The sequence below is a fragment of the Silene latifolia genome, chromosome 7, assembly GCF_048544455.1.
Source record: "Silene latifolia isolate original U9 population chromosome 7, ASM4854445v1, whole genome shotgun sequence".
Classification (NCBI taxonomy): Eukaryota; Viridiplantae; Streptophyta; class Magnoliopsida; order Caryophyllales; family Caryophyllaceae; genus Silene; species Silene latifolia.
Genome location: NC_133532.1, coordinates 100,439,754 through 100,451,409, shown reverse-complemented (window position 1 = coordinate 100,451,409; position 11,656 = coordinate 100,439,754). Strand labels below are relative to the sequence as shown.

Below are 11,656 nucleotides of genomic sequence, written 5' to 3'. Positions count from 1 at the left end.
TTCTCTTATTAAAATAATCAACATAATTATTCCACTAATACTTCTAATTTTCGGTTTATACAAGATAAAATGGAAGGTCCATTTTATTTTGTCATTTGTCAAGTGTGACATATGTGACATGTTACTTGACATGTGAATTTGTAATGTATTTTTAACATATTAAAAATCAACATACTCATAAAATATGTCATTTACAAAATCGACTAGTAATTCGTATTTACTTGTACCAAAAATGTTTCCAAATTATAAACTACAACATTCTGTATTTATAATAATTTATTCATTCCGTTTCAATTGTTTTCATAAACAATAATTTCATCTAAGTAATAAAACAATTCGATTACTTAGACCGTGTCTCATTTAATCATATTTACAATGAGATACGTAAATTATACTCACAAAATTATCCGTCAATTTTAAGCAATTTAATTAACTCGTATCGGTATACGATTAATTAAATAATCAATTAAGAGTATTTCCCTATAGGTATGACCTAAGGGGATCAATGGATCACCACCGTAGACAAGTAATGTCAAACTCTAGTCATCCAATCATTACCGATATGTGTGGACCAGTTGACTTGTAAAATATTACATCCCACATGTATTCTTAAAATGAGATTTAATAATGATATTTAAATCATGTGATCGCACTATTGTTGAGGACACATTTCCCAACATGAAGTTCAGAATGATAATTGTGCACATGCAGTCAAACGTAAGGCTATTACTGATCCTGATCTCATTTGTCTTCCTGAAGAAGTTCTCAATTCAAAAGAGGAAGCCAAGGTTTATTGCGCGTATGGAGAAACGTAGGAAAAATGACGATGTTGGGATGGATACAGATGGAATTGAAGTTCTGTCTAAGAAATCTGATTTTTGTAATGATCCTCTTACTCATAAGGGATTAGCCCTCATTGTTGGCGAAGAACAGGGAATGGTTGCTGGTTGTTCAAGGGTTTTCAATAGGGGTACTTTTAGGATGTGTATTGAATACGAGGAGTTCGGGTCTTCATCGGGTAGTTCTTCAGCGTCTGGTGTTGCGGGGGTTGACCTATCTCAACCTCCTCTAAAAATATGAAAGGACTTTCCTGGAATTTTCGGGGTCTTAACGATCCTCTCGCTCCTTCAATTCCTAAAGCTAGAGCGATCTTATCTTCTGCTTATTTTGATTTCGTTTTCTTGTCAGAAACTAAGTGTAGTGTATCTTTTGTTGATCCTATATTCCGCCCTCTAGGGTTTGGCAATAGCTTCGGCATTGACGTTGTTGGCTCCAAAGGGGGCTTGTGGGTAGGTTTTAGGGATAGTATGTCCTTTTCTTTAGTTTATGTGTGTCAAAACTTTATCTTTTTAAAAGTTAATCAATGTAATGTTCGTTCCTGGTATTTGGGACTCATCTATGGCGAACCAAAAACACATTTGCGTAGAGCGGTGTGGGAGGAGATCTCTACATGGCTCAACACAATCAACGATCCATTCTTAGTTCTGGGGGACTTCAACCAAGTTGAGTACCAAAGTGACAAAGCTGGGGGTAGGGTGGGTTTTATTGATGGACTTACTTGCTTCAAGAAACGGAAGACAACACATGATCTTATGGATATACCTTTTAAAGGACCAAAGTTCACCTGGTGTAATAATAGAGACAATAATGAGAGGATTTATGAAAGATTAGACAAGGGTTATGCTTTCGCAAATTGGCAAGAATTCTACCCACATACAGGAATTTTATATCTTCCTATCCAAATTTCGGATCATGCGCCAATAGTTTTGGACACCAACCTGGTGCGAAATGATAACAAAAGACCATACAAAATCGAGGCATGGAGCTTTCTATATTATGATTGTTTATCCATCATTCGGAAAATATGGCTACCTGAATGCCAAGGACCATACGTCATAACTGTTAATAGAAGACTCTCCTCTACTAGAGTGTTATTGAAGAACTGGTCTTTATCCAAAAGAAAAGAATGGTCGGCTCAATGGACTACTTTTGATGAAAAATTAGAAACGGCTTTAAATACATCTGTTCAAACTGGGAATCATATGCATTTCGATGACTTGCGAAATGAGGTAACAGATTTCTCTAAAAGTATAGCTTTATATTGGAAGCAAAGAGCCAAAATTAGGTGGGCTACGGATGGTGATACGTGTTCAAAGTATTTCTTCAACTGTGTAAAGGCCATAGCAGCTAGAAACCACATCCTCGGTATTAAATCAAATGATGGCGTATGTTTGTTTGAAAGATCGGAAATTGAAAAAGCTTTTATTGAGTACTTTAAGGGAATCAATTATGATTTGCAACCATTGGATCAGTATAAGGTGAACCATCAGGATTTCTTTCAGATTGATAAGACATTTCTTTCTCAAGATCAAGCTGACAGGCTAGATTGTTTGTTCGCCAAAAAGGAGGTTCGAAAGGCTGTCTTTCAAATGGGCGCTTTGAAGTCACCTCGTCCGGACGGTTTCCCTGCCTTATTTTTTCAACGCTGCTGGCACTTCATACAACGAGATGTGGTGAGTGCGGTTTTACAAGTGCTAAACACAGGTATCATTCCAAACACGTGGAATAAGACGTTCATTACACTGATACCTAAATGCTCGAATCCAGAGGGGGTTGAGAATTACCGTCCTATAAGTTTGTGTAATGTCATCATGAAAATAGTAACTAAATGTATTGCAAATAGAGTAAGAAGTGTGCTCAATAATTTGGTTGATCCATTTCAAAATGCTTTTGTACCAGGAAGAAGCATCACGGACAATATCCTACTAGCCCATGAGTTGGTTCACAAAAATACATCTTCTAAGGATGGGAAATGTACTATGATGGGGTATAAAGCAGATATGAGCAAAGCATATGATAGATTAGACTGGAACTTCATTGAAATGACTCTTTCTCGGATGGGATTTCCTGAAAAAATGATTTCTGTCATCATGAGTTGCATAATAACACTATCGTATGAAATCTTGATCAACGGTGCTCCTTCTGCCTCTTTTACGCCAAAATGTGGAATCCGACAGGGAGATCCTTTATCACCCTATATTTTTGTTATGTGTACTGAATTTCTTTCTCTTAATTTACTTAAAGCTGAGTCACAGGGTGGACTACGGGGAATGTCGGTGTCTAGAGGTAGTTTGCCTATTTCTCATTTACTTTTCGCATATGACTCAATTTTCTTTGTCAAAGGTAAGCAAGAGGGGTGTCTTTCTCTTGCTAGGGTTCTCAAAAATTATTGTTTGGCATCCGGTCAGTGTATTAACCACTCAAAATCAGCACTTTTGATTAGTCATGGTTCCTCTTTAGCTTTTGCAAAGAAATGTATGTCTCTTTTTAAGGCACCAATTTCAAACTCTTTAGGTATCTATTTAGGTTTACCATCGGATGTCAGCAATTCCATGAAAAAAATATCTAAAAGAACCTTGTTTAATTTCTTAATTGAAAAAGTGGCAAAACGTATTTCTTCATGGAATTGATATTTGCTATCACCAGCGGGTAGGTTAACCCTTATTTCGTCTGTCTTGTCCTCTATCTCTATTTACTTTTTATCGATTTTCAAAATACCGATAAGTGTGACTGCTAAGATAGATTCTATGCTATCACATTTATGGTGGTCAGGGTGTCGGTCGGGAAAACATATTAGTTGGTGTAGTAAAAAGTTCATTTCACAATCTAAGGGCTTGGGTGGTTTAGGTATTAGGAATTCAAGCTGCTTTAATCAAGCTTTAGTTGCTAAATCAGCTTGGAGGATGGTTTCTCTACCCTCTTCTCTTATTGCTCAAACTTTAGGCCATAAATATAGGCTACTTGAGTCGTTTAGGAATCCTAATTTAAGGAAAAACCACATTGGAACTACTTGGGGCGGAAGAAGTGTCGCTTGGGGCTTTGAGCTAATCAAAGATAAGTGTGCCTGGAAGGTATGTGCCTCATCAACTCTTAATGTTTGGAAATCTAATTGGGTAGAAGGAAAAGCACATATTCCTAAAGATCCAACCCTCTTAGATGGCGCACCAAGTCTTGCTGATCTTCAAGTAAAGCATCTTATCACCTCTAATGAATGGGATGACCATTTGGTTTTTCATTTCTTCGATAAAGTATGCGCTTTAAGGATTCTGGCGACTCCCATTCTTCAGGATATGTCAGATGACATTCTTTATCTTGAGGATACCTCTTCTGGGAAGTTCACAGTCAAAGTTGGGTACCGTATTGCCCATTCTAAATTGTGGAATGAAACGGCAACAACAAAGGATCTCACAAGACTAAAACCTGAGTTTCGTGCATTTGTTCAAAAGAATTTATGGACACTGCTGGGACCTAAGGTTTGGAGTGTACTTTTATGGAAAATACTAACGGATACACTCCCAATTGGATATGAGTTTTCGGCAAGGAACATCTATACCTATGACACTACTTGTTGATTAAAAGAATCTTGCACTTCCACTGAAACTCTGGAACATCTCTTCCGTTACTGCTCTTTTGCAAAAAGATTATGGATGGGGAGTTTCATTGGGATTCGAGCGGATAACTGTTCGTTTATCAATGTGAAAAGCTGGATAATAAATTGGATTCAACTACTTCTGAAAGTAGATGATAACAAGGTTGGGGTGGTCTCCTTTCTTTGCACTCTATGGACTATTTGGAGAGTAAGGAACATTAATATTTTTGGTAATACTCCTACTGAATGGTTAGTGCCATGAAGCTCTATGAGATTCAGTTTAATGTCGTCAATGCAGCTATACAACAACTAGATTTGGGTATTCCACCTGGGTTTTCTTTCATGGGTGGAGTTAGCGAGTCTGAAGATAATATCCTACAACTAAGATTTGGGGCAGCTATTTGGGTTTCTGGCTCTACAAGTAATTGTGGTAGGGTTTCGATACAGGTTGATGCTTCATGGGATGTGACACGGAAGGCGGGTATTGGCTAGACTTGCTTAACAAACGATGGCACACAAACGGAGCACTGGCTATCAACTTATGCGCAAAGCCCAGAACAAGCAGAAGGGAAAGCTATTTTGGAAGTCATGAAGTGGGCTTGGACTAATAAATATCTCCATTTATCCATTGCTTCGGACTGCATCACAATGCTGGGACAAATTGCTGATGGCACATCTAATAATCATCTCACTTGGGTGGTCACTAAGGATATTAGTGTTTTAGCTTCTATGTTTCATTGTTTTTCAATTTCGTACATTAAGAGATCATGTAATGTAGTTGCTCATAGATTGGCAAACTGGGCTAGAGCTTAGTCTGTCTCTCTAATTGTCAAAAAAAAAAAAAAAAAAAAAAAAAAAAAAAAAAAAAAAAAAAAAAAAAAAACTCGATGCTCAGCTCAACTAAACCTAACACTCCCTGCAAAATGGTTAAGAGATGGTAAATTGAAGGTGAAAGCCACTTTATAATCTCTCGGTTGTCAAAAGCCAACAACGCACTTAAATTCAACTCATAACGAATAACCCGTCTTCTTTTTCGGCTCAAAACCGCAATTGATCAGAGCTTGTCCTTGATATGGAGAATTATTACCAACCTGAAATTTCAGTTACTAAGCCCCATTTGACTCACTTTTTCACTCACTATAAACCAAATGTTGACATGAGTCCAATTTCAGTCAGAGAAGGGCTCTGAATCCATACACAGGTGGACTAGCTTTCGTTGGTACTGTCCATAAAGCTCATCAGCAGCAATGACTTCTTCATTTTCCGCGCTTAACTCGGGTAAGACAAGCGGCTGGTCTTTATATGATGATGATTCAGGCCTATGTTCAATATGACCCATATTAGCAAGGATATCTCCATGGATTTCCCGACAGGCAACAATAAACATGGCAGCTGTGTCAGGCTGTTGTGCCTCCCGAAGCGCGGTCAAAGCTTCCCGGAATGCTCCAGCGGCCACATACAATATCAGAGCTCTGCAATGTACACCAGTCATGTGTCAACCATGGCACAAAAATAAAGGTGACAAAGGTTTGAACCGTTGACTCTTAGGTTTGATTTATTCGGCACAAGACATGACAAATGGGTCATTTGGTTCAGGTTCATATCACATTAAATCGGGTTGTCATTCGAGTGAGTCTTAGTTTTATTTTGGCTCGATTCACTTAAGCTTCATATTGGTTACATCGATTTGAATAAAGGTTCAAGTCCAGTCAATGTCATATCAAATTATCAAGGTGATATTCAATTTGGACCATTGTAAGGTTGAATTGGCACGAATCAGGACACATTTATATATACTCTTACACTTCATAACGAATATAATATTGATCATATTTCAATGTTTCATATATTCAATCATGAATCAATGATTTATCGCATACACTGTCTAAATAAGTCAAGTGTTGAATCGTTTCAGACTATGTTACTCCGACACTTCACTTAACTGCCGTGTCGCGTGTCAGACACGTGTCGGTGTCCGACACGACAGGACACTTCGACACTTCAATTTAGACCACAAAACATGAAAATTCACCCCAAATAGCCGTGTCCGACACGCCGACACGTGTCGGCGTGTCTGAGTAACGCAGGTTTCAGACTCCTTCAAGTTTGGGTTAATTTCTGGTATACCAAAGTCGGTTCAATTAGAATTCGATTTTGGGCGCAATTCAGGTTACTCATTCGCGTCTTCGATTAGACATCAATCAATCCGGATAATTCGTATCATGTTTAACAGTTTGCCAATCCATGACTAAACCATTGGGCCACAAGGGAGACAAGTGATAACTAATGTACTTTTTTTTTAATAATTAATGTACTTAGATGTATATGAAGTTAAAGATGTTCAGGCATGATCTAAATTACAATTACACCCAAGGAACTTAACATACCTCCAAAGGTTATGCTCACTGTGAAGAACATGGTCCGCCCACCTTTGCAGTACCCTAGTGAACCATAGTAAGAAAAACTGTGAATATCATATTGAACTTCAAGCAGGAATCCAGAAAGACGAATTCCCTTTCAGATAGATATTCATTATTAAGATTATCTTTGAGCCTGTGCACATGACAGGGAAGGGACTAGCCAGGTCGAATGTACACAGTCATACACTCTTACATAGTAACACCACAAAAAGGCTGTTCCCCGGAGTACCCATGATGAATATTGCATCGAGAGTCACATCGAATGAATGATACTACATAATAAAAAGAACCACAACCAATTTAATGAGCCATTTTTCTTTAATATGCAAATTAGTACACCGTAATTGATAATCATTTAATAGGAAGGCAATGAGGTAACATATTGAAGAAACAGGAATAACCATTAATTGAAAGCCAATAATGTACATTTCCAGGAGCCATAACCATGTTCTAGTAAAAAGGACTAGGATGGACCTTGAATAATCAGAACCCTTCAAATGTGTAGCAGCTAACGTTGCAGCATCTGTCCAGCAGCCAGCATCTTGTAGCTGCATAAAAATACCACTAACCGCTCAACATTACAAATTAGCATAGACAAAAGTATAACAATAAGAATTTCATGTTCTTTTTCTTTGGCATTTTTACATCAAGAGGAGAAGCCGGATAACTAACCTGAGAACAAGCTTCTTGATGCCTTCCAACAGCACAAAGAAGATGAGTGCCAGACAATGATTTGTCTGTCCTTACCATATTGGCTGCAACAACCTATATAGAGGTGACAGAACAGAGCAAGATTGAAGTTATCCAGACTCTTCAGATAACAAGTAACCATGCCGGATATATGACACTGGGATATGGCATGACACTTTGGAAACTTCAATATGCACACGTGAGAGAAACTTTTAAATAAGCCTGTCCAGCCTGAGTAACAGCCCATATGCCGTAAGAAAATTGACACTCATTCAAAGGGTGATTCACTCTTACCTTAACAGCAAGTTCAAGCAGAGATTTTGAAACAGCAGAAGCAAGAGCAACTGCACGTAAGGCATTTGCATAGAAGTAACGGCTCTCAGGAGAAGTGGACAGCAATAAACTTACAGCTGCTTCTAAATTTCCAACTGAGACCAGGCTAAATATATAACATAGTTGTTAAATATGATGATAAATAAATATAAGACAAACATAATCAAAAGGTACGCGTGAAATAACCAAAGGGCGGACACATGGTTTGATGGATAGGTAGACATAGAATCAAATAAAACTACTGTCCAAGGAAGCTCAAGAAGCAAAGATCATTTAAACTTGCACCAGACATTTCTTAAGCAGCCGTTGAGCTATTATTCCAAATTTCCAAGAGGGCAAAAAGATAGTGCAATTAGAAAAGATGCCTCCTCGCCAGTATTCTAATTGCAATTGATAAGGTGGCTAGTAAAAAAGCTTGTAGATAAAAAATTCTCCACTTAAAAGTTGCTAGCCCTCTACACTTAAAGGTAGCTTAGATGCCTGTGAAAGTGTGAAGTGACGAGTATATGCCACAAAATGATGAAGAGATTGCAAGCAAGACTACAGATGAAATCAATGACACAGAAGCTAACAAAATCATACTTACTTTAAGAAGCCTAAATAAAATCCAATCACAGACAACGACACGTGATTTCAAGGCTCATCTCAGAAGGGAGTATGCAAACTTATCAAACCCGCCAGCACACATGCACTTAAAATATATGAACCACCTTCCTTGCAAATGCACTATGCTCAGTAGATATCAGTAAGCAACCATTTTCTTAAATATTAAAGTACAGACCTTATTAATACTCCAGGCCAGGATGCGCGTGTCCCTGAGGACTTACTACTCAGCTCGCGCGTGTCCCTACGGGACTTGCAAATCGTCAAACTTCTCTTAGGGTCTTAATCATCATTTAAGCCCTTAGTAACCCTAATCCTTGTACTTAATCTTAGTATAAATACCCTATTGTACTACCTAGATGATCATCATCTTAGAATCAAGTTCTAATCTTTTTCTAATCTCTTAATTTAGTCTTAATCCAAGTTGTAATACACATTTTTAATATTAATCACATCTTAATCTTTCCTGAATCTCTCAATTGTTCTTAGTCTTAGTTGGGTAATTAGAAGATTATTTGGGGTTCATTGGAGGATTGACAACTCTCCATCAATCATCAAGTTTCCTTCTATTATTCTTTGCTTTATTATTTAGATCATCTCAAGTTGGTATAATTCCTTTTACCTTGCTTAATTATTGTTAATTACATTACTTATTCATCATGTTTTGCTTTGCTAATATGATTGACATCCTTATTAGCATGTTAAACTTGATCATGAGTGAGTAGTCTCTTAGCTAGGGTTAATGGGGAATTAGGAGAATCAATCATGGGATTAGATCTTTGCTTTATTTAATATGCTTTCATAATTTAATGCTTGCTTGTTGTGATTTCAACTTATGCACATGTTATACTTGATGAAATGCTCGATTGACAATCCTAGCATGATTCTCTTATCTTTTCAATGAGGCTTATAAGATATTAGCCAACTCAAACCTTGTTAGACCATGCATAGAGTTGAATAGGAAGAGACCTAGTCAACTTGTAGGTGTTGTAAAGTCTTGATCGACTCGGCTCCGGGACCTAAATCTTCCTAGGAATTGTAAGATATACACTAACTCATCCCATCACAACAATAAGTTGCTTTGCTTGCATCTATTTGAGAACATGTTTGTATGATCTATTTCCATGATTCCCTTATGAACCCACGATACCTTAGTGCCCTTAATCAATCGTTTACAAACCCCTTTTATTGCCTTACTTTGTTTTCATTAATTTATATTCATCTTGTTGATTAGTTTAGATTGCATCTCATCTCAACCCAAATTTGTGACACCTTAAGACATAACTACTTGCAATTGAAATCTTAAATCGATACACGTCCCTTGGGATCCAACCTTTGCTTATCACTCTACTAAGAGTAGTTTGTAAAGATATAAACTTTGTTTTGGTTCAAAGCTTTAATGATGAGCAATAACAACACACCAAAAATGGCACCGTTGTCGGGGACAGTGTTCAATTGATTTAATTTTCGTTAATTGTTTTTAGTTGTGTCTTTCTTTACCTTGGGGAAGTCTTTCTCCTCAAAGTTGTTCTAATTGTTTTCTAGTTATTTGATATTTTGCATGACTAGGAGATCACAAGGTAATCCATTACCTATTGATATCGAGATTGAAAGGACCTTAACCAACAATAGAAGAGTTGCTAGAGGTACTTCAAGAGTTGTGGGTATTGGAGAGATTGTGAACATTCAACCAAATAATATTGAGTTTGTCAACCCTTTTTTTTTTGTTGAAAATGTGAATATCATTAAAATCAATCATAGTACACCATACATCTTTCATACTCATCATAAGCTAAGCTACTAATCTAATACATCAATATGTTTTAGCCAAGCCTTACATTTCACTCTTCCCTTATCAAAATCTCCTTTGTTCACTCGACATTTCACCAGCTGCTGTACTCCTTTCACAACCCGTCTTGGTTGAGTAATATAATGCTCCAACCTACACTTATTCCTACAGTCCCAAATGCCGTAAATGAGACCTGAGATTGCTGCCATTATCACCTGCTTTTTCAACAAAGATCTGCACCTCCAACGAATAATCCAATCCATCACATCCCCCTGCCACTGAATCTGTAGCCAACATCAGGCACTGTAAACTGAACGAGCATTCAAAAAACAGATGACTGTGTGTTTCCAAATGCAATCCACACAGGTAGCACACACCAGCAGTGCTAACACCAAACTTTTGCAGCCTATCCTGCGTTAAAAAACGCTGCTGAACATAAATCCAAGTACTAAAGTTGTGCTTGGGCACGCATACTCTATTCCAAACCATAGGTACCCAATCCTTCTTTGGGCAAGGACCAAGTAACCACTGATAACCCTTCTGAATAGAATAATTTCCATCCCAAGCTCCATTCAAAAAACCTGGCTTAAGCATGTCCTTAACCTTGCAAATTTGTCTCCATGTCCAACTTGAATTCTGAGTAGGTTCATACATCCACCAATCACATTGCTTTATATAGATGTGATGTACCCATTGTACCCAGAGACTCTCCTTCTTACTATGAATCCACCACGCATACTTGCCAATCAGAGCAACATTCCACAGATGGCAATTTATAATACCTAAACCACCCTGTTCCTTAGGTAAACAGCAAGTCTCCCAAGCAACAGGGGGAGAATGCTTAAACTCAGCATGCCCAGCCCATAGGTTAATTCCTGCAAATGCACTCCACCTTGTGAATGACTCCTTTTGGTAACAGAAAAATCCTAGCCCAATAAGCATGCATCTGAGTTAGGACAGCCTTAACCAAAACTAGCCTCCCAGCATAGCTTAGGTGTTTAGCTCCCCAACCTCTAATTCTTGGAGGAAATTGGGACACCCAAATATCTAAAAGGGAATTGCCCCAACTTAAACCCTGCAAGCCTGATCAACACCATTCAGATACATATCTGATTTTGCCTTATTCATACACAGAAGCTTCAGAGAAAGTCAGAAACGCTCTCAAAATGATAGTGATTGAAGCTATATCAGCCCTGCAGAACAACAAAAGATCATCTGCAAAAGCAAGATGACTTAGCTTCAAACCTCTACATAAGGAATGATACTTGAAATCAGGTTTCTCAGTAGTAAGTAGTAACAACCCTGAGTATTCTTGAAAAATACTCTAAACAAAGCGTGAAAAGCAAAGGAGACATGGGGTCCCCTTGTCTCAAACCCCGTTGTCCCTTAAAG

At 37.8% G+C, this 11,656-nt stretch overlaps 1 protein-coding gene across 2 annotated transcripts in view; it reads right to left on the bottom strand.

Moving 5' to 3' along the window:
• Positions 1–5,353: 5,353 nt before the first annotated feature.
• The window catches only part of LOC141592404 (uncharacterized), a 32,625-nt gene continuing 26,322 nt past the window's right edge, over positions 5,354–11,656 (bottom strand). The window contains exons 16-20 of one of the 2 annotated variants that reach the window (XM_074413045.1): positions 7,834–7,978; positions 7,522–7,614; positions 7,324–7,397; positions 6,817–6,870; positions 5,354–5,901 (exon numbers count right to left, since the gene is read on the bottom strand). In XM_074413045.1, coding sequence (XP_074269146.1) covers positions 5,598–5,901; positions 6,817–6,870; positions 7,324–7,397; positions 7,522–7,614; positions 7,834–7,978 — 670 coding nt within the window. In that variant the 3' untranslated portion in view covers positions 5,354–5,597. The remainder of the gene's footprint in view (positions 5,902–6,816; positions 6,871–7,323; positions 7,398–7,521; positions 7,615–7,833; positions 7,979–11,656) is intronic. The other variant, XR_012521151.1, reaches the window with a different exon arrangement.